The sequence below is a fragment of the Lynx canadensis genome, chromosome A2, assembly GCF_007474595.2.
Source record: "Lynx canadensis isolate LIC74 chromosome A2, mLynCan4.pri.v2, whole genome shotgun sequence".
NCBI lineage: Eukaryota > Metazoa > Chordata > Mammalia > Carnivora > Felidae > Lynx > Lynx canadensis.
In genome coordinates this window covers 5,968,600-5,990,863 of record NC_044304.2, presented here as the reverse complement: position 1 = coordinate 5,990,863, position 22,264 = coordinate 5,968,600, and the positions used below count along the sequence as shown (strand labels likewise).

The 22,264-nt window shown below is 59.3% G+C and overlaps 1 protein-coding gene across 6 annotated transcripts; it reads left to right on the top strand.

Moving 5' to 3' along the window:
• The first annotated feature begins 83 nt into the window (after window positions 1-83).
• Window positions 84-21,707, top strand: PNPLA6 (patatin like phospholipase domain containing 6). 6 transcript variants are annotated; one of them, XM_030299233.1, is made up of 35 exons: window positions 84-180; window positions 1,262-1,330; window positions 1,413-1,481; window positions 1,820-1,907; window positions 2,079-2,161; window positions 2,333-2,430; window positions 4,403-4,543; window positions 4,638-4,797; window positions 5,150-5,230; window positions 5,432-5,560; window positions 5,933-6,013; window positions 6,104-6,266; window positions 6,460-6,543; window positions 6,818-6,927; window positions 7,053-7,220; window positions 7,313-7,390; window positions 11,278-11,483; window positions 11,719-11,850; window positions 11,929-12,052; window positions 12,455-12,568; window positions 12,798-12,873; window positions 14,854-14,997; window positions 15,230-15,293; window positions 15,563-15,731; window positions 15,903-16,085; window positions 16,275-16,393; window positions 16,588-16,744; window positions 17,060-17,176; window positions 17,264-17,333; window positions 17,773-17,889; window positions 19,461-19,762; window positions 20,659-20,775; window positions 20,986-21,082; window positions 21,175-21,284; window positions 21,415-21,707. In XM_030299233.1, the coding sequence occupies exons 2-35, from the start codon at window positions 1,328-1,330 to the stop codon at window positions 21,487-21,489; spliced, it is 4,029 nt and encodes a 1,342-aa protein (XP_030155093.1). In that variant the 5' UTR covers window positions 84-180; window positions 1,262-1,327; the 3' UTR covers window positions 21,490-21,707. The 6 variants fall into 6 exon arrangements, with proteins under 6 accessions (XP_030155093.1, XP_030155108.1, XP_030155101.1 ...); XM_030299248.1 differs by having other exon boundaries at window positions 85-180; window positions 14,857-14,997; XM_030299241.2 differs by lacking the exon at window positions 84-180 and having other exon boundaries at window positions 1,243-1,330.
• The last annotated feature ends 557 nt before the right edge of the window (window positions 21,708-22,264 follow it).

The window sequence follows — 22,264 nt, the reverse complement described above, 5'->3', positions numbered from 1 at the left end:
GTCTCGGTCCCTTTAAGGCGTCGCCAAACAGCGTAACGGGCTGCGCCAGACAGTGGACCCTTGGTGGGGGCGGGGCTGCGGGGCGCCCTGTGGTGAATGATTTAAAGGGGCCGCGCCTGCGGCGCCGGGCGGAAAGCTACCGGTGTTGGCGCAGAGTGGAGCCTGGCTGCGGCCCCCTGGGTGAGTCCGGGTTTTCGTCGCCCCCGCAGACGCGTCCCCTCCGGGATCGTTAGCGAGACCTTGGTTTTCCTAGGATCTGTCCTCCGATTTCTGGTAGTCCCAGGCTCTCTTGTGTTCCCATCCCCCTCCTCCCCCGGTTCCCGGCAGGTGTTTCCACGCGGGTAGCTGGGTGTGCGCTAGGGTGAAAGGGCCCTAGTTCTCCGTAAATTTTCCATGTAGTCTCTAAAGGGCCCAGTGACTCCCCCAAGTTTCCGTTAGTACTCCAGCCGTGCCAGAAACATTCTCATTCCCTCAGAAAAGCCCCAGTAATATTCCAGCGTTCATCCCGAGGCCGGTTCTCTAGCTCAAACGACCGCTGGGACGTGCCCATCCAGCTCCCAGTTTCCCCAGTAACAGTCCTGTATTCCTGGGAATCTCGGCAACTTTACAGTGACCCCCGGTAATTCCAGCATCCCTGGTTTCGTGTCAGTAATGGTGCCAGCATCGTTCCCAAAGTTCCAGTGATGCTCCACACTGTCAGAGACCCCATAACTTTATTAATGCGTGACAGTAAAGCTCCAACATCAGCCAGGAACACCCTGTGACCCCGCCCCACTCCGAGCATCTCGGGATCCTTCCGAGACCTCGACATCACCCCAGGACCCCTTGTGTGGTAGTTTGCCGGCAGCACTCCCAGCGCCCCGGCCTGTGGGTTTCCGGAGGGGTAGGTTTAGGTCAGAAGCCAGTCGTCTCCTCGACCCCCATGGCTTGAAGACCCCAGTTTCCCTGGGAAGGTCCATCCAGCCTTCGCAGGGGGGTGCGGCCTAGCGTCTGCTGGGTCAGAATTGATCAATCCCGCAGGGAAGAAGCCAGGAAGGGGCCACTTGCGGGAGGAAGTCGGTCCTCTTGGGCGCCCGTGCAGTGGCTGCTGACTGGGTGTCTGGCAGGCTGCCCTTTAGCCCCAGGGTGGGGCTCTACCGCTGGGGCGTCTGCCGGCCCAGCGTATGGGTGACGGGAGCCAGGCGGGGAACCAGGGACCCCCCCCCCCCCACTCCCTAGCCCGGGACTCGAGGTCCACCTGCACCACCTCTCTGCTCTTCAGTGCCCCTCCAGCTGTCCTCTGGCCAGCAACGCCATCCAGGTGGCCCGTACGAAAGGGGCAAGGCTCATGGTAAGGAGCAGGGCTTGCGGCAGGGGAGAGGGGGGCCCAGAGCGACGACTTGCACCGGTTCCTTCTACTTCGTATTCCCTAGGACTCAGGGCTACCAGACCTGCCTCCCAGTCTGAAGCAACTGATGGAGGCTCCGCTGCAAACCGGAATGGTAAGGGTTGGGGAGGTGTGGCGCTGCGGGAACTACAATTCCCGAAATGCTCAGCGCTCATCGCGGTCCCGTGAGACCTTGGTTACGCCTGTTCTGGCGGAACTACGTTTCCCGGCGTGCACCGCGGGCCGCGGAGCCGCCGGAAAAGAGTTGCGCCCCCGGGGAGGGAGCAGCGCCGGCCCATTCTGCAGATGGGGGCATCGAGTCACGGGCCGTCTGTGACCTCCTCGGGGGCCGGGGACTTGGCGGAGTGGGATGGGGACGGGGGCGTCCCGGCCTCCGTGGAGGGCTCGGCAGGCCGGATATGCGATGCGCAGCCAGTGCCCTTCATCCCGCAGGTGCTGGGCGTGATGATTGGGGCTGGAGTCGCGGTGCTGGTCACTGCCGTGTTCATCCTCCTGCTGGTGCGGAGACTGCGAGTGCAGAGTGAGGACCCGGAGGGCCCCTCCGGGGAGGCTGCGGCGAAGGGAGCTGAAATGTCCGGGGTCCTGAGGCAGTAGAGATGGGACTTACGGGAGTCTCCAGGCAGGGTCCTCATCTCTGGTCGCGTGGAGTCTGCGCGGAGCTCAGAGTGCTTCTCTCCCCACTTATCCCCAGAGACTCCAGCCCCGGATGGTCCCAGGTATCGATTCCGGAAGAGGGACAAAGTGCTTTTCTATGGTCGGAAGATTATGCGGAAGGTGAGTCTAGGACCTCCTGGGGTCCTTGCCGACCACACAGAGGTTCTACCCTTTCCCTCTTGCACCTCTTAGTAAGCCCGCCCTCCTTGAGTAAGCGTCTCTGGATCTGGTCCCTTCTCCCCTTAGGTCTGAACTGGCAGTTCACCCATCCCCCATCCTTAATTCTCCTAGGTATCACAATCCACTTCCTCCCTGGTGGATGCTTCGGTCTCCACCACTTCCCGGCCACGCATGAAGAAGAAACTTAAGATGCTCAACATTGCCAAGAAGTAAGGCTGTACTGGGTGTACCTGGCGCTGGGGGACCATCTCAGGGACCTTTTGAGTAATCAGCCCACAGCAAAGGGCCTATCTAAGGGTTCTTTGAACCCCACGGACTCAGAGGGGCTATCTCAGAGCTCTCCCACACCAGACAGGCTGTCTGTGGTGTCTCTGTGCCCCGAGGGCTCTCTCAGCTATGTTCCCCTACCACAGGGGTGTCCGTGAGCCCGTTACCTCCAGCCCATATCTCAGACACTTTATAATACACGTAGGGGTCTGCCTCCTGGTTTGCCGTGTGGGCTAGTTCATGGGTCTCCCCACCCAAAAAGTGATTCATTGGGGTTCACTCAGGTGTTTCTGTGACCTGCTGGAGGGGCTGTCTCTAGCTTTTGCGTTCTGGGGGTATCTCTGCAATTTCTCTCTGTCAAAAAGCATCTTTCTATGTTACCTGCCTTAGAGTTCTTCCCACACTAAGGAGGCTGTCTTAAGCATTTCTGTACCGCCAGGAGTTATTTCAAGAATCGTCTTGCTTTAAGAAGCATAGGAGGGCATGTCAGGGGCCCATGTCATCAGCAAAGGGCTATCTCAGAGTCTGTGAGAAAGGCCCTCCCAGGGATCTTTCTAAGTTGGAAGCTGGCTCTGAGGTCGGTCTCCTGACATCATGGAATATACCTGAAGGTCTGTTTTGAGGGCGTCATCCCAGGGCTGTTCACGATCAACAGTTGTGTTATCACATAGCTTTTTAGCAGTTGAGAAGCATGGGTAGCTTTAGATTCTCTGTGGTCAGTTGAGGGTTTATGTCTCGTGTGTGTTTATGTCGCGGGGGTGGTCTCAGTGTGTGTATACCCTTAAGGAGCTACACTGATGTCATGACCTTCAGAGGGCTATCTCAGCTCTCTGAGAACTGGGTACGGGCTAGCCCAAGATCTCTCTGATCAGAAAAGGAGCCATGTCTGGATTTCTCTGTATCATGGAGTTTAATTCAGGGGTCTGGTCATACTAAAGGGTCTATGTCAGGAGTCTTGTGACCAGGGGAGGGATCATCTCAGTAGTAACTGTGCCTTGCCAGGAAGGGTTCTCCCAGGTCTATGGTTAGCAGAGGAGCTATATCTGTACTCTCCACACATGATGAGAGCTATTTCAGGAGTCGTTGTGACCATCAAAGGCGTCATCTCAGGGTTCTTGATATCTGGGCATAAGGGCTAGCTCAGGGATCTTTGCAAAGATCAAAACAGTTGTACCGGGGGGTGACTGGGTGGCTCAGTCGGTTAAGCGTCCGCCTTCGGCTCAGGTCATGATCTCGCGGTCCGTGGGTTCGAGCCCCGCGTCGGGCTCTGTGCTGACCGCTCAGAGCCTGGAGCCTGTTTCGGATTCTGTGTCTCCCTCTCTCTCTCTGACCCTCCCCCGTTCATGCTCTGTCTCTCTCTGTCTCAAAAATAAATAAACGTTAAAAAAAGAATTAAAAAAAAAAAAAAAAAAACAGTTGTACCGGGGGTCTCCTCATATGATGGAAGCCACCCCAGAGATCCGTTTGCATTAGAGAGATTTTGTCAGGGTCTAGTCTGTGCTGAGAAAGATGGTCTCAGGGTCCCATGGTGAACAGAGATGCTATTTTGGGGGGCAGCCCGTATCTTACGTCAGGGATCTGCCTAACTACAGGTTCCACCTCAGAAGCTTACAATTAGTGAAGGAGTAATCAGCAAATTCACTTTGTGAGGGATCAGATCAGTAAACATTTTAGGCCTTACAGGTCATACGATCGTTGCCATTACTCAACTTAGCTGTTGAGCGGAAGTAGCCGCAGGTAATACGTAAACGAACGTAAGCGAACGTGAATTGCGTGTGTGCCGATAAAACTTTATTTACACAAGTGGGTTTGCTGATCCCTGTCTTTTGTGATCTGGGGGAAAGGCTGTGTGGAGTCTCAGGTCTGCCCGAGCCCTCTCCCTACCCGCCCCCTGCACCCTTCTCTTCCCACCAGGATCCTGCGCATCCAAAAAGAGGCCCCGACACTGCAACGGAAGGAGCCCCCGCCCGCGGTGCTTGAAGCTGACTTGACGGAGGGTGACCTGGCTAACTCCCACCTGCCCTCCGAGGTGCTCTACATGCTCAAGAATGTCCGGTCAGTGTTGGGGTGCAGGCGGGGGGCTGCAGAGCTGGGGGCTCACCTGACCTCCTGCATTCCTCCTCCCCCTCCTCCCTCCCCCATCCAACAGGGTGCTGGGCCACTTCGAGAAGCCGCTCTTCCTGGAGCTCTGCCGACACATGGTCTTCCAGCGGCTCAGCCAGGGTGACTACGTCTTCCGGCCAGGCCAGCCGGATGCCAGTATCTATGTGGTGCAGGATGGGCTGCTGGAGCTCTGTCTGCCGGGGCCTGTGAGTGGACCACCCGAGGGGGCACCAGAGGGAGATGGGCAGGGGGAATGGGCACTGGTTATCGGGATGGGCATTGCTGTCAGTCAGCAGGGTAGTAGTCTTCTGAGATGTGCGGGCAGGAGTTGGGAATGAATGCCCAAAGCTGTCGGGGTGGTCTACATCGTCAGCAGTCACAGTTAGTGATGCCTAGGAAACGGATGCCGGTCAAAGATTTGGTGGGTGCCGGGATTGGGATGTCAGTGGTCACTGGGTGGTGAGGTCGAGAGCCAGGGGTGTGGTCAGGAGGTGGAACGCCTGTTGGCAGGGTGGGGACAGCCGTGGTCAGCCCCCCACTCCCCTCCCGGTGTCTCAGGACGGGAAGGAGTGTGTGGTGAAGGAAGTGGTCCCTGGGGACAGTGTCAACAGCCTCCTGAGCATCCTGGACGTCATCACCGTGAGTGGTCGATCTTGGGGGGCGAGGAGGCTGGCTGTGAGGACAAAGTCGGAGGGCTGGTTTGGAGAGGGTCGTCTCAGGGACGCCAATCGCCGATAGTTCCCTCGGGTGCCGCCAGTGTTCTCAAGGCACTGGCGTTGGGAAGGACTGGGGGAGCGGGAGCCCCTGATTTTGAGTCTCCTCGTTCCCCCGCGCCCCCAGGGCCACCAGCACCCCCAGCGCACTGTGTCCGCCCGGGCGGCCCGAGACTCCACGGTGCTGCGGCTGCCAGTGGAGGCCTTCTCTGCCGTGTTCACCAAGTACCCCGAGAGCTTGGTGCGGGTGGTGCAGGTCAGCGGGCCCTCTGCCTCCCTCCGCCTACCCGACCGCCACGGGCACCTGTGGGCTGGGACTCAGCAGCCAACAGGTGCTCAAGCTGTGCTATGGGCCCTGAGCAGGCAGAGCTCCAGGGGGGTCCTGTCCCCTCCCTCCAGCTGTCTCCACACCTGCTCCCCCCCCATCTTCTGCCACCTGATTGTGGCTTTCTCCCTGGCTGGCCCTCTGTCCCGGGTCAGCCCCTCACTGCTGAGCCGACCTGGACCTTCCCTCCACTCCAGCCCCGTAATGCTTCCTCCCAGCCTTCCTGTTATCCAGCTCTTGTCCCGCAGTGTCTCACCTCCAGTTTTCTCCCCGGCCCCGCCCCCTCCGACCACGCCCCTGCAGATTATCATGGTGAGGCTGCAGCGGGTTACCTTCCTGGCGCTCCACAACTACCTGGGTCTGACCAATGAGCTCTTCAGCCACGTGAGTTGTGCCGGGAGCACAGGGAACACGGGGCTGGGGGTGGGACGCGTGCCTCCCAGGTGGTACCACCAGGGTGCTCTCTGTCCCCAGGAGATCCAGCCCCTGCGCCTCTTCCCCAGCCCTGGCCTCCCAGCCCGCACCAGCCCCGTGCGTGGCTCCAAGCGGGTGGTCAGCGCCTCCGCCACCGAGGAGCCAAGGGAGACTCCCGGCCGGCCACCTGACCCCACTGGGGCCCCGCTGCCTGGACCTGCAGGTATCCCAGAGGACCCCAGCCCTCTCCCGGGGACCCCTTAGCTGGGTACCCAGGTCTGACTCCTGTCCGGTCCCCTAGGGCTCCCTAGCCTCAGGGAGCCATCGGAATCGCTTTCCTAGTTCCCTGCCGCATCATCCTAGCTTCGGGCGTGGTGGCTCTGAGGGGCCGGAGCCTGAACACGTGTCTCTCGCAGGGGACCCGGTGAAGCCCACCTCCCTGGAGGCCCCCTCCGCCCCGCTGCTGAGTCGCTGCATCTCCCTGCCAGTGGACATCTCAGGTTTGGGGCGCCGGAGGGGAGCGGGGGAGGCCATCAGGCTTCTGGGTTGAATGTAGGGGTCCCGGTCTTGATTTTCCCCATCTGCGAAGTGGGAATACTGGCAGCACTCGCGTGGCTTTTTGGCGGGTAATCACTGAGGTGGTTAAGAAGGATTCTGCGGCAGGGAGTGGTCACGGAGTAGTCCTGTCTGCACAGAGACGGGATTCCGCACCTAAGTCGAGTGCGGTCGCTCGCGTCTTTGTTGTTTTTGTAAAATGCCTCCTGCTCACGGCAGGCTTGCAGGGTGGCCCCCGCTCGGACTTTGACATGGCGTATGAGCGTGGCCGGATCTCCGTGTCCCTGCAGGAGGAGGCTTCAGGGGGGCCCCAGGCGGCTCCCGCTCGGGTGAGGCCTTGCGCTCTCCCCCACCTCGCCCCAGCGCCCTCCCGGGACCCCAGCCTGGTGCGCGGTGGCGTCCTCGGGAGGAGGTCAGGTGGGAGCACGGAGGTCACAGGCCGTGTCCCATGCAGACCCCCACTCAGGAGCCCCGGGAGCAGCCAGCGGGTGCCTGTGAGCACAGCTTCTGTGAGGAGGAGTTGGCCACGGGGGGTTGCCCCTTCGGGCCCTACCAGGGACGCCAGACAAGCAGCATCTTTGAGGCGGCCAAGCGGGAGCTGGCCAAACTGATGCGGATCGAGGTGGGCGGCCGTGGGGCCCTGGGGCACGTGAGGTGGAGGGTCGGGGTGGGCGGAGGCCGGACAGGCCCATCTCAACCCCGCTTTCCCTCCAGGACCCCTCCCTCCTCAACAGCCGGGTCCTGCTCCATCATGCCAAAGCCGGCACCGTCATCGCCCGCCAGGGGGACCAGGTGAGGCTAACTCCTGGTCTCTGATGCAGCTCTGACCCCAGACCTCTTTCTGACCCTTGATCCTTGCCCTTTGACCCTGTATGAAGATCCCCGAGTATGTGATTTCCGCCGCTGATCTTAGGTGCTATGACCCTGATCCCTATGTCCTCTGGACCTATCGACCTTTCTTCTCCAGCCCTTGAACCTTTTATCATAGGACGCCCGACCCCTAGATCTCTCTTACCTGCCCCGGCCTCTCCTGTGACTTGCATTTTCTGACCTTTCCGTTCCTCAGTATGCGCTCACATCCTGTGTGCCTCTCATCCTGGGCCCCTGCTGGGGTGGGTGTGCGATAAGTGTGTGTGGATCAGAATCCGGACCCAGAGGCCGTGAACCAGCCCCTGGAGCTGGATTTCAGTGCTTCCTGGTAGCACCCAGCAAGTGTAGGAAAGCGTATCGCAGGAGTCCCTCTGGTGTGCATGTGGGGAAACTGAGGCCTAGTCATGATTTCACAGTCCAGAAGCCGGGAGGAGGAGGAGGAGGAGGAGGAGGAGGAGGAGGAGGAGGAGGAGGAGGAGGAGGGGGGGGGTGGTTCTGGACTGAGGGGGCCAGAGTTGCAATCAGACTCTGCCCTGACTCCCTCTGTGACTTTGGGCATGTCATCGGAAAAGTTCTCCACTTCCTCATCCACAGAATGGGGTGATAATGGTAATTACCTGCTAGAATTGTCACGAGGGATAAAGAATAGTTCTGAACCTGAGGTGTTCACGGGTGACAGGCCCAGGGGAGGGGGCGGAGCAGCTCATGGGGAGATGGGGGGGGGGGGTGACAGGACTCAGGCACTGAGACTGCAACCCCACTTCAGGGGAGGGCCAGGGGGGCCCCAGGCTTGGGGAGGGGGGTGTGGATTTGGGGGTGGCCCACCTGCTACCGGCTGAGATACTGTTCTATCACTTGACCTGTTGGTTGAGCAGATGCCTCGAGCTGCTCATTGCAAGGTCGGGCTCCTTTCTACAGAGGAAATTGGGTGCGGCTTTCGCAATCTGGGGCTGAGGAAGTGTGGTCACACCGCAGCTCTTGTGGGGGGCCCCTGGGCGCTGCTTATCTGCGAGACGAGGGGGCTCAACCCAGTCCCAGCTGGCCTGCTAATGGACCAGACTGGTCTACAACCATGCGAGGCTCCTGGTGGGGGGGGGGGGGCTCTTCAGAACTTTGTCAGGGATGTTAATCTGCTGTGTCTCTCTCCCTCCAGAAATTCATACCACTGGTTTGCAAATGGGGGCATTTTTACCCCCCAGGGGACATTTGTCAGTGTTGCGACATTTTTTATTGACTTGGGAGGGTGCTACTGGCATCTAGTGGGTGAAGGCCAGACATGCAAGAATGCACAGGACAGTCCCCCCCCACCCCCCAGCAGATTTATCCAGTCCCGAGGTTATGAAACTCTGCTTTACACAGGTATTGCCCAAAGTGTGCTTCTTGGAACACCTGTATTACTTACAAACAAGGGATCTGTGCTCAAACAGGTTTCTGGAATGTTGGCTATTTAATCCCTTTGTGGAAGCTCTATTAGCATATTCAAGGCTCTGAGAAGTCCTGCAGTGAAGAGACTTGCTTCCCAATCTGATGACAAAATGGCAGATTAATTTAGCAACCCCCATTCATATCCCAAACCGAATCTGGAAATTCTCTTAGAGGGTTCCAGCAGGTGTGTGTGTGTCCTGGGACTGCAGAAGCAGGAGATACCAGTAAGGCCCCTCCCTGCCCTTGGGAAAACCCACAGTTCTGACAGACCTTGCGTTCAAAAGAATTACACCAGTTCTTGTAAAATCGTGTGCTTAGTGCATACACATAAAAGATGTTTTTCCCTTTACAAAATCTGGCTTAGGCAGGGTAGCACCTCTGAGGAAGCAACCTCCAGCTAAGGAGGAAGGAGGGGGAGGAATTAATTATGGGCAAGGGGCAGAAAAGAGCTTTCTAGGCAGAGGGAAAGCTTGTGCAAATGTCCTGTGGTAGAAATAGGATATTTGACCTCTAGGAGACAAAAGGAGGTCAACAGAGATGCAGTGGAACAAGGGAACTGGGAGCAAAGTATGTATATGTATGGGGATAGTTTTTTTGACATGTAATTCACATACTATGCAATTCATGCATTTAAAGAGAAGTCTGTGGTTTTTAGGACATTCACAGAGTTGTGCAACCATCAACACTATCAAATGTTTTAATGACTTTCTTTTTAAAATTTATTTATTTATTTTGAGAGCACACAAACAGGGTGGGGGCAGAGAGGGAGAACCCTGGGCAGGCTGTCAGCTCAGAGCCCCACACGGTGCTCAAACTCACGGACTGTGAGATCATGACCTGAGCCGAAATCAAGAGTCGGACGCTTAACCGACTGGGCCACCCCAGGCGCCCCGTAGACTGCTTTTAACTTTTGCCAGACTGTTTTCCAAAGCGGCTGCTGTTTTTACCTTCCCACCAGCAGTGGGTGACAGTTGTAGTTTCTCTGCATCCTCTCTAACACATTTTGATTCTAGTCATCCCAGTGCGTGCAGTAGCGTCTCGTGGTTGTGTTTTTTGTGTTGAGAGAGAGTGCATGCACGAACGACTGGGAGACGGGCAGAGGGAGAGAGCGTCTCAAGCAGGCTCCATGCTTAGATCAGAGCCCAATGCGGGACCTGATCCCACGACTCCAGGATCATGACCTGAGCTGGAATCAAGAATCAGACAGTCAACCAACTGAGCCACCCAGGTGCCCCTCATGGTTTTGATTTGAATTTCCCTAGTGATCGATGATTTTGATCATCTTCTCATGTACTTATTGGCCATTTGTCTACCTTCTTTGGGGAAGCGTCTATTCTGAGACTTTGACCATTTTTTAAAATTGAGTCATTTGTCTTTTTGTTATTGAGTTGTAAGAATTCTTTATGTATTCCAGATACAAGACCCTTAGCAGATATGGGATTTGCAAGTATTTTCTCCCAGTCTCTGGGTTGTCCTTTCAGTTTCTTGAATCAGTGTCCTTTGAAACTCAGAGTTTTTCATTTTGATTAAGTCCAACTTATCAAGTTTGTGTTGTCGCTCATATTTTTGGTGTCATATCTAAGGATTCCTCACCAAATTCAGAGTCACAAAGACTGAGCCCTATATTTGCTTCTATGAGTTTTACAGTTTTACCTTTTACCTCCATGTGTTTTTTGATCCATTTCTATATGGTGTGAGGTAAGGGTCCAAATTTATTCTTCCATGGGCTAACTAGTTGCCCTGCGTAAACTCAGAGGGTTTAAGCTCAGCCATGCCGCACCCCTCCATAGCCCTTGCAGCCTCTTGCCGGCTATGTTGGAGAGAATTTATGGAGCTTGGGGCACCTGGCTGGCTCAGTCGGTTGAGCATGGGACTCTTGATCTCAGGATCATGAGTTGAACCCCGTGTTGGGCATAGAGATTACTTAAAAAAAAAAAAAAAAATCTCATGGGTGCCTGGGTGGCTCAGTCAGTTAAGAGCCCGACTCTTGATTTCAGCTCAGGTCATGATCTCATGGTCTCATGGTCTGTGGGTATTGAGCTCCGTGCTGACAGCAAGGAACCTGCTTGGGATTCTCTTTCCCACTCTCTCTGCCTCTTCCCTGATTGTGCACGCTCTCGCTCTCAAAATAAGTAAACTTTTTTTTTTTTAAATCTTCAAAAAAGAATTTATGGGCCTTAATCTGGTCTCAGATTTTGTTAATCTGGTACTAATGGCTACCGTGGGTGCCCAATGGAAATTAGGTATGTTGTGCACTTCAGAGCGCTGCAGAGCATTTCCTCCCTCCTTTAACTTTTCCTTCCTTAGCTTTTCCTTGGGGTGCACTGAGCTGAGTTGAGGGTGGGAGTGTTGCCCCCGTGCCCATCTCTGCCTCTGCCCCCCAGGACGTGAGCCTGCACTTTGTGCTGTGGGGCTGCCTGCACGTGTATCAGCGCATGATCGACAAGGCGGAGGACGTGTGCCTGTTCGTGGCACAACCCGGAGAGCTGGTGGGTCAGCTGGCGGTGCTCACCGGGGAGCCCCTTATCTTCACACTGAGAGCCCAGCGAGACTGCACCTTCCTGAGGATCTCTAAGTCTGACTTCTATGAGTATGGCGGGAGGCCCCCCCAGTGTTGGGGTGGGAGTGGCACTTGGAGGGCCCGACTTGACCCCATTGTGCTGGGGCAGAGCCCCCCCCCCCCCCCATGCCCGGTGCCTTTCCCCGGACAGCTTTGAGCCCTTCTGCTCCCACCACCAGGCCATCACGGGCCCTCTCCACTTCCCAAGGACATTCCCTTCCAGCTCCCCTCCCCCGGCTCACGCACCCCCCACTGTCCCCTGTAGGATCATGCGTGCACAGCCCAGTGTGGTGCTGAGCGCCGCGCACACGGTGGCCGCGAGGATGTCGCCCTTCGTGCGCCAGATGGACTTTGCCATCGACTGGACGGCGGTGGAGGCGGGACGCGCTTTGTACAGGTGCAGCTCAGGCCTTGCCTAGGACGCAGCCCCACCCCGTGGCAGCCCCCACCCCGTCTCACCCGCTCCCCACCCCAGGCAGGGCGACCGCTCCGACTGCACCTACATCGTGCTCAATGGGCGGCTGCGCAGCGTCATCCAGCGCGGCAGCGGCAAGAAGGAGCTGGTGGGCGAGTACGGCCGCGGCGACCTCATTGGCGTGGTAAGCGCCCACCCACCGCCCTCCAAACTCTGTAAGCCCCCCCCCCCCAGCTCCTCCCAACAAACACGGCGTCCCAGGTAGTCTGATGGGACGGTGATGGCGGCTCCCTTCCGTGGGCGGGAGGAGGGGGCGACTTCTTGGGGTGGGGAGTCTTCATGGGTCTCCTCCCCAGACTTCTATCAGAAGAGGAGACAACCCCCCCACCCCCGGCCGACCCCTGCCGCATGGGTCCCTCTCCCCGACGTTCTAATGAGTCGTGGGGCCTGTGATCTTCCATCCCATATCGGGGGGACCGTCGGGGTAGGGCCGGACCGCCTCCTCTCTGCACCCACGGTCGGCTTCCCCTTTCCTACCCGGGACCTCCCGGCTCAAGCAGCCCTGGTCACGCACGCGGTCCCCCAGGTGGAGGCGCTGACACGACAGCCTCGTGCCACGACGGTGCACGCGGTGCGCGACACGGAGCTGGCCAAACTCCCCGAGGGCACCCTGGGCCACATCAAACGTCGTTACCCGCAGGTGCTGCTGGGTGCTGTGCGGGCTGGTCTCCTTAATGGAGGGGAGGGCCCGAGGGGGCAGGGCCTAATGGGGGAGGGGGATAGAACCCTAGGGAGGAGGTGGAAACCCCCCTAGTAAGAGCAGGGCTCTTTGGGGGCGGGGCCCGGGTAAGGGGTACGCAGGCAACCGAGTAGGAGGAGGGAAAAGTTGCCCCTCTCGTCTCACTGGAACGCCGGTTTCCCACGCCCAGGTCGTAACCCGCCTCATCCACCTGCTAAGCCAGAAAATTTTGGGGAATTTGCAGCAGCTGCAAGGACCCTTCCCGGGTGAGAGCCGGCAGCCCCGGGAATGCTGGGGGATGTAGTCGTAAGCCTAGAACACGCCGGGAGAGGGAGCCCTAAGCCCTGGGCGTGCTGGGAGATGGAGTCGGGCGTAGAAACCACGCTCTGGGTGGGGCTTGAAGCGGGGAGCGGGGGGGGGGGGGGGGGGGGGGGATCTGATGGATTTCCGGTCCCTGCTGTGGGAGCGGGGAGGGGGATGGAGTTCGGGTTCCTGGGCAGGCCGGAAACGGAGACCTAGACCCCCGGCCATGCTTTTAATGGAATCTGAAGTGTCGGCAGTGCTGAAGGGCAGAGTCTTTAGTGGCAAGCTGGGTTGTGGGTGTCCGGGCCTACGGGGCGGGCTAGGGACCACATCTTGAGCCCACTGTAGAGGGAGTCCTTAAAGGAGTATGCTGGGAAATGAAGTCCGTCGGGGTGGGGGGGGGTGGGGTCAAGGGTCTTGTTGGGGAGTGGCTTCTGAAGTGACGGGCAAGCTGGAAGGTGTGGTTCTCTGTTCCAGCGTTTGCTGGGAGGTGTGGTTCCTTGAGTTAGGGTCCTTCGGGGAATGGAGTCGGGTAACAGGCACGTGGGAGTATGGATGGGGCTGAGATTCTCTGTGAGGGCAAGCCCACCCTGGATCAGCCCAGCCCTTCTTTATCCCCAGGGTCTTCTTAGGCCCCTTCGGCCTTGATGCCTGGATGGGGGATGGGCAGTGGTGACCCTTGGCTAAGAGCCGCCCCCACGCCCAGGGTCTTTCCTGACATTTTTTCCCCTGTCTTGGCCCATGTATACAAATGCCCATTCACTTCCATCAGGCCATCCGTCCACCCTTGTCACAATTCTGGGGAAATCGCAGGGGCAGAAACGTCAAGATTTCAGACCCCTGAGAGTCTCTCTGTTGATGAAATACAGAAAAGTTTTCCAGGGAGCACCTAACGTCCTAGGCACTGTGCTGGGCACGGGAGTGGGGAGAGTGCATAGGCAGACAAAGCTTCTAAAAGGGCTTACAGCTCGACAAGCGAGGTATTTTAATGTTTATTTAATTAAATTAATTTAATTAATTAATTTAGAGAGAGACAGAGTTTGAGCAGGGTAGGGGCAGAAAGAGAGAGAGACAGAGTCCGAGGCAGGCTCCAGGCTCTGAGCTGTCAGCACAGAGCCCGATGCGGGGCTCAAACTCACCAACCGGGAGATCATGACCTGAGCCACAGCCGACGCTTAACTGACTGAGCCAACCAGGCGCCCCACAAGCGAGGTATTTGAAAAACACAAAGAAAAGGCCTGATGTCACAAGCTGATACATACAGCGAGGAAAACAAAAGGTCTTGATGGAATATGTGACTAGTGGAGGGAGGGCAGCCTTTCTGAGGACGATGAGCTGAGACTTGACAAATGAGATAGGGCTTGGAGGGGAACTAGGAAGACCCACACAGGATTTGGGGGCTTTGGACCGCTTCACGCTTCACGGATGAAAGGGAGCGAGCGGGAGAAATGGAGGCCGGGGCCTGGAGCCCGGGAGGGGCATTTAAGCTTATTCAGACTGGGGAAGCATCTGGAGGGGAGGAGGCAGTGAGAGGTCCAGGCAAGAGAGAGGGGTTCGTGGCTTGGTGTAGGAGGTTCGTGGAGAAACTGAGAAGCAAGTGGATGTTTCTGCCTAGTTTTGCGTTTAAGTCCCTTCGGTGGACAGAGGCACCAAGGCCAGAATGGGGTGGGGGCACGGATCCGTCCATGCAGACACATAATGTAGAGTTATGTGATGGATCCTGTTGAGGAGATTAGGCCCCAAATCGAAGTTCACACGGGTAGGTCTTATCAAGACGGGGGACGGGGTGAGGCTGAGGGACCAGCACCGAAGCCGTTACCTTTGCTGTGGCTTCACCAGGCCTCAGCTAGGGGATGAGGGGCCGGGATTTCTGAGGAGGAGGAGGGGGAGACAGGTCTACCTTCCGGACACGATTGCACAACAGATCTTTACTCGGGACTCCGCAGGCTCGGGACTCGGCGTCCCCCCTCACTCGGAACTTACCAACCCAGCCAGCAACTTGGCAACCGTGGCGGTCCTGCCAGTGTGCGCCGAGGTGCCCATGGTGGCCTTCACCCTGGAGCTGCAGCATGCTCTGCAAGCGATTGGTCAGTCGGGGAAAGGGGCGTGGCTAGAGGCCATTGGGCGGGGCGGGGCGCGCGTGGGCGGGGCGCACGTAGGCGGAGCGTTGGCCAGTGAGGGTGAGGTGGACCTGGGAGTGGGGGGGGGTATTCTCTTATAGGAGAGCCTCCCTGCCCCCCCCCACCACCACCACTCCCCGCAACCCTGCACCCCTCTCTCTTGGCCTGGATCCCTAACTTCATCCTCACCCGTCCCCAGGTCCAACGCTTCTCCTCAACAGTGACATCATCCGGGCCCGCCTAGGGGCTTCTGCCCTGGATAGGTATGCGTTTGGGGTTTGAGGACGTGGGGATGGACTTGAAGCCCAGAATTCTTTCAATTCTGGTTGAGTTCTGGGCTGTGAACCAAGGAGCATGCGCCCCATCAACCGGTCAATGGGAGCCCGTGGATTGAATCGCCCCTGGAGGGCGCGGATGCAGGGGTCTAAGATTCCCTCCAACCCTCCAACCCGGAATGGAGCTGCATGGTTTCCGGGAGGTGTGGGACCCCTGACCAGCCCCCAGGATGGCTCACCCCCAACCCCTGTCCCAGCATCCAAGAGTTCCGGCTGTCAGGGTGGCTGGCCCAGCAGGAGGATGCCCACCGCATAGTGCTGTACCAGACTGACGCGTCGCTGACACCCTGGACTGTGCGCTGCCTACGCCAGGCCGACTGCATCCTCATCGTGGGCCTGGGTGACCAGGAGCCCACTCTTGGCCAGGTCCGGAGACCGCACGCACACAGTGACCCCGCCCTCCCGTGCCTGCGCCGGGCCCCGCACACCCTCACCGTGGGGCTAGGCGAGCGGGGACCCAAGCTCAGCCGGGGGAGGGGGGGGGGCGGGGAGGAAATGACCCACGATCAGTGACTTCCATCCTCCGCTACCCCACAGCTGGAGCAGATGCTGGAGAACACGGCGGTGCGCGCCCTCAAGCAGCTGGTGCTGCTGCACCGGGAGGAGGGCGCGGGCCCCACGCGCACCGTCGAGTGGCTCAACATGCGGAGCTGGTGCTCGGGGCACTTGCATCTGCGCTGTCCACGCCGCCTCTTCTCTCGCCGCAGCCCAGCCAAGTTGGTGAGGGCTGCACTTGGAGAGGGGCCCCGCGGGAGGCGGGAGGGGGCGGTGGAGCACCCTAGGGGCGGGGCCTAGGGGCTTGGGGGCGGAGCGGTGCCGCGGAGGCCCAGGTACCGCCTCCTACACCCCATCCTCATGCGTCGCCTCTCTCTCCCCCGCGCCCCCCGCCCCCCGCCCCCTGCATCCCAGCACGAGCTCTATGAGAAGGTTTTCTCGAGGCGCGCGGACCGGCACAGCGACTTTTCCCGCCTGGCGCGGGTGCTCACAGGCAACACCATCGCCCTGGTGCTGGGCGGGGGCGGCGCCAGGTGAGGGGTGGGGCTTGTCCTGAAGGGTGGGGTTGCGGTGCCTGGGGGGTGGGGTTTGTTCCCTGGGAGCCCTCCCATAGGGATGGGGCTGGCGCTTGCTGGTTGCCTGGGGAGATGGGAGAAGGGGAGTCCTTGGTTGGGGGGGCGGGGGTGGGAGATCTCCAGGGAGTCCCTGGGTTTTCTCCCCTTTGCAGGGGCTGCTCACACATCGGCGTGCTGAAGGCATTGGAGGAGGCAGGGGTCCCCGTCGACCTGGTGGGCGGCACATCCATCGGCTCCTTCATCGGTGCCCTGTACGCTGAGGAGCGAAGCGCCAGCCGCACTAAGCAGCGGGCCCGGGAGTGGGCCAAGGTGTGTGTTGGGGGAGGGGAGGGGGGAGGAAGGAGGGGAGGGGGGAAGGAGGGGTGGGGGACAGGCCCACCCCCACCCACCGCAGGAGGAGCACCCTGAAACCTGACCCCAAAGGGTTCCTGAGCCCTTTCTGCCCTTTTCCTGACTTAATTTGTGAACCCCACTTGGACCCCAATAGCGGATTCCTCCAGGACTTTGTGACCTCCTGGTTAGTGACCTGGCCCCCAGCTGGAGCCAATCAGGGCCCTCTGTGACCCCCTTGTTAGTGACCCCGCGCGACTCCCGTTTGACCCTCACTGGCCTCCTTGCCCCTAGAACATGACTTCGGTGGTGGAGCCGGTGCTGGACCTCACGTACCCCGTCACCTCCATGTTCACCGGGTCGGCCTTCAACCGCGGCATTCACCGCGTCTTCCAGGACAAGCAGATCGAGGTGTGCCCTCCTCCCTTGCCTGCCCTGCCCCTGCTGCTCTCTGCGGGAGCCCCCACTCCTCTGCCACCCTGGTCCCTGTCCCCACAGGACCTGTGGCTGCCGTACTTCAACGTGACCACGGACATCACCGCCTCAGCCATGCGCGTCCACAAAGATGGTGGGTGCCCCCAGCCGGCCCCACGACAATCTCTGTGGCCGTGTCGGGAGGGGGTGCAGGGAGGGCAGCTGAGCATCTGGGACGTTGTTAACATGAGTGACCGTCCGCCCCGGCCTGAGGGCCGAGCACTAACCACCACCCACTAATGCCCCAGAGGCCCCAGGTATGTCTGTCCTCAGGGGTGGGGGGCTGGAAGGCTAGTCAGGCCCCTCACCCCCTCACCACCGTCCCCGCAGGCTGCGTGTGGCGTTACGTCCGGGCCAGCGCCTCCTACTGTCCCTACCTGCCCCCACTCTGCGACCCCAAGGACGGGCACCTGCTGGTGGATGGGTGCTACGTCAACAACGTGCCAGGTCAGCGAGCCCACCGGGCTGGCCGGGCCTCCGAGCGTGTCTGAGCGTGTCTGTGCGTGTCTGTGTCTGTGTGTCCCGCCGGGCAGGCTCCCTGTGGCGATACGTACGCGCCAGCATGACGCTGTCGGGCTACCTGCCCCCGCTGTGCGACCCGAAGGACGGGCACCTCCTCATGGACGGCGGCTACATCAACAACCTGCCAGGCAAGTGGCTGCCCCCTCGCTCCCACGCAGAAGCGCGCGCAGCACACGCGTGAGCAGGTGGGCCCACGTGCAGGCACACAAACAGGCGCCCGGGAGGCCATGCCCTCGCACGCCCATCCCTCCACGCTGCCGCAGACACACACGAGCGCACACGCACAGATGGCGGGCACCCGTGCGACCGAGTGAAGCTCTCGCACTTACCTGCTGACCTCACCCGCGCCGATGGCAGGCGGCCGGCTGTGCAGTTCGACGTCTCACATACCCCGAAGCGAGCGCATACGAACAGACGCGTGGGCTAGGGACACGCGCGCTCCCGGGGCCCGCAGGCCGAGGTGGGGGGGGTCAGCAGACAACAGTGAATCCGGCCCCCCGGCCTGATTTCGCAAATGAAATCACACAGCCACGCCCAGTCGTTCACGCTCCGTCTCGTGGCCGCTCCCGTGCCGCCGCCGTGGCAGAGTCGTGCGCGGTTGTGACGGAGACCATGTGGCTGCAGAGCTAGAGTTGTTTTCTCTGTGGCCCCTTACGGGAAACGTTGGCAAACCCCCGCCATCGGTGCTCTGCACAGACGCACAGCCTAACAGCCACACGCACGTGAGCAGGTGTGCACAGATCCGTAGGTGCACAGGCGCTAGGAGACTTGCGAGGGCCGTCCAGGTGGGTGCACAGAGACGTCGACACACGCCGAGGTGTGCATGCTCACACACACACACACACAGGAGACACACACGGGTGGCAGGCGTGTGCAGGCTCGTGCAGGCGCACGGACGTGGCCACGTGTTCTGAGACACACAAACAAGCTCGTGAGGGGCTCAGGCAAAGTCTGATGGAGACTCAGGTCTCTTTCCTGGCTGCAGGACCCTGTCCCCATCCCCCCAGGCCCTCCCAGACCCACTCAGGGATGCTCAGTGGGACACACGGACATGGAAACACAGACCCACAGACACACCGGCCTCCTCACCGGGCCATCACCCGCCCTTCACCCCTCTGTCCTGTTTCTCTGAACCTCCTTGTTCCTGTTCATTGTTCTCTGTCCCCGTCTCAGCCCCAGATCTCCCCCCAGATCCTCTCTCCCTCCGAATCTCTGATATCTCTGCCCAGAAAATCTCTGTTGCTGTCTCTGCATGTCTGCATGTCTCTCCCTTGTGGTTTGACGTCCACGCATCTCCGTGTCTGTTTTCTTGCCCCTTGGTCTTCCAGCCTCTGTGACTGTATCTTCCTGCCTCTCCGTTTCCCGGTGTCCTCACCACCCTGTCTCTCCTTATCACTCCCTCCACACCTCTGCCCCCCCCCCACGTGTCTGACTTTGTGTTTCCTCCCCAGCGACGTTGTCTGTACCTCCATCTTCTCCAGCCCTCTGGCCCCACTTCCCCAGACCTAAAAGCTCCACCGTCTGACCCTACGTCCTCAATGTCACGGGCATCAATGCCCATGCCCTTTGCATACCGGCTTGTTGTTTGCATGGTTTTCGTGTGTGACCTTTTGCATGATGGTATTTGTGGGACTGGGTTGAGCTTCCCTGCCCTGGGCTCTGGTGGGGAGCCACCTGCTGACCGCCCCCGGCCCCACAGCGGACATCGCCCGCAGCATGGGTGCCAAGACGGTCATCGCCATCGATGTGGGGAGCCAGGATGAGACGGACCTCAGTACCTACGGGGACAGCCTGTCTGGCTGGTGGCTGCTGTGGAAGCGGCTAAACCCCTGGACAGACAAGATCAAGGTTCCAGACATGGCTGAGATCCAGTCTCGCCTGGCCTACGTGTCCTGCGTGCGGCAGCTGGAGGTTGTTAAGTCCAGCTCCTACTGCGAGTACCTGCGCCCGCCCATCGACTGCTTCAAGACCATGGACTTCGGGAAGTTCGACCAGATCTATGTGAGCGGGTGGGAGCGGCATGGTGCCTGTATGGTGGGCTGACAGAGCTTTACTACTTAGAGCCCAGAGCAACATGAGGGGAAGGATTCTAGGGCTCCGTTCCCAGATGGGATCTGTGAGGAACAGAACGGTAATTGATTTGTGATGTCTGCAGTGCGTGTGGCAAGGGAATGTGGCTGTGCATGTGCCATGTAAGAACTAAGATTCCCGTTATGTGCCAGCTGCACTGCCTGAAGCACTGTCTAGCGATTTCTAAAGCCATTTTCTGCATCGGTGGGAATGAGAACATTGGTCAGTTTGTAACGTTTGCCACAAGCATGGGAGAGGTGTGGAGCAGTGCATATGTCACCTGCCACTGACCTGAAAAATATGTCCTAGCCCATGCTAGCTGAAATTGACTGGGAGCTGCTGACCAGAGCCCTGAGTAAAAAAGCCTGACCCCCTTTCTGGGCTCACTGGGAAAGTGTGCCGTGATGGATTGGTGACGTCTGTCACGGGCACGGGAGATGGTGATATCTACAGACGTATTGCATTTTTGCAGACCTTGAAATAAGCTTACACAACATCATCTCAGGCCATTTGGTACTTGGCACACTGCACAGGGCTGAGTGGGAAAGAACATAGAGAGATTGATTGGTAATGTCTGACAGGCACAGGATGAGACGATTGGTAATGTCTGACAGGGGCACAGGATGAGAAGCGTGGGGACAAGTGTGCGACCTATGGCTGGCTCTGAAATAGGTTTAGTCTCAAATGCCAGCTCCCCCAGAGCATCAGGCTGTTGAGAGGCCAAGGAAAGGTCAACAGAACAGAGCTGAGGAGAGAAGGGGAGGCAGAGAAGACCGTTAGGGGAGTGGGGTTTGCGGGCATGGCCTCAGCCTTCTTGCCTCCTGCAGGATGTGGGCTACCAGTACGGGAAGGCTGTGTTTGGGGGCTGGAGCAGGGGCGACATCATTGAGAAGATGCTCACGGACCGGCGGTCTGCTGACCTCAATGAGAGCCGCCGTGCAGATGTAAGCCCGTGACCTACCCCAGTGGGGCCACTCTTAAAACTAGATTACCCCAACCTGTCTCAGGTGACCACAGACCTCCTTGGATTTAGCTGAGACCCTCAGACCAGAGAATTCCCCCTAGGATCTTCGGGCCCCCAAAACACCACAGGCCCTGATGCTCCAGGATCCCACAGAGTCCCCGAGACCTTCACTTAAACCTGCACTCCACAGGTGCTGGCCTTCCCCAGCTCTGGCTTCACCGACTTGGCAGAGATCGTGTCCCGGATTGAGCCCCCCACGAGCTACGTTTCCGACGGCTGTGCTGATGGTGAGGGGCCCAGGTCACTCCTAGGAGGGTGGGGCTGGGCCTGGGATTGGTGGGCCCCTGGCCCCACACCTCACCTTGCTCCCTGATTCCAGGAGAGGAGTCGGATTGCCTGACAGAGTATGAGGAAGACGCAGGGCCTGACTGCTCGCGGGACGAAGGGGGCTCTCCTGAGGGCGCCAGCCCCAGCACCGCCTCTGAGATGGTGAGAGCGAGTGGCCCAGGCCCTCCCCAAGGTGGGGTGACACGGCTGATGCATGCCGAGCGGCGTGCACCAGCATCCCGGGCTCTGTGATACATGTTGATATGTGTGTGTGACACTCCTGTCCCCTCAGGAGGAGGAGAAGTCAATTCTCCGGCACCGGCGCTGCCCGCCCCCGGACCCTCCCAGCTCGGCTGTGGATGCCTGAGGACCTCGAGAGGGTCCCCTGGGGCTGGGCTGGGGGCGAGCCCTGTGGGGGTGGCTCATTCCCTCTCTGCCTGCTGCTATGCCTGCGACCCTCCTGGGTCCCCCTTGATCCCAGCGCCCAGGGCGCACACACTGGACTGCCCTGCCCCCGAGGGGAGGGACAGCACCGCACTGAGGACCCTGGATCAGTTACTCCCAATAAACCCTCCCCTCTTGGAAGTGGCCTCATGTCATCTTTGGGTGCAGGGGGCACCTTGCCCCACCTTCCACGACTGGGATGGCTGGAGCTGGGGCCGAGACAGCCTTGAGCTTGTCACAGCCCCCGCCCCTGCTGCCCCCTTGCCCAGCCTCAGGCCCAGCTTCCCCGAGGGCTCTCAGAATTCACAGGACCTCCGAATACCACAGGCAACCCCCAGGGATCACAGGTGTTCTTGGGTGCCCACCCTGGCCCCCCTTATTTTCCCCCTGCCCTTGGCTGGTCCTGCTGTGTACACGTGCTTTGTGTGCTACGTGTGCCTACTGTGTGCGCAACAGAGCCTGGCTCCCAAAGGATGCCCTGTGCAAATACGCAGGCACACGTGGGTGCACACGCGTGCACGGAGCTCACAAACTTTCAGAGACTCCCAGGCATGACCCTACTGTGTGTTCAGCTGAGGCTGCACAGAATGAGCCAGTCCCGACAGCGCGCAGAGACCTGTCCCCAGGGGTTCTCAGTCACCGTCTTGGTGTGTCTAGACTGTGGAGCCGAACTGCTTGGTGTGAGGCCCCAGGCTGGC

What these genes read in the sequence shown, in the direction of transcription:
- PNPLA6 (XM_030299220.1), top strand. Translation starts at nt 1,673, where the DNA reads ATGGGGGCATCGAGTCACGGGCCGTCTGTGACCTCCTCGGGGGCCGGG. An exon ending in ATGCTCAACATTGCCAAGAA is followed by an intron (nt 2,431 to 4,402) that starts GTAAGGCTGTAC and finishes TCTTCCCACCAG; the next exon opens with GATCCTGCGCATCCAAAAAG. An exon ending in GCGGGACGCGCTTTGTACAG is followed by an intron (nt 11,851 to 11,928) that starts GTGCAGCTCAGG and finishes TCCCCACCCCAG; the next exon opens with GCAGGGCGACCGCTCCGACT.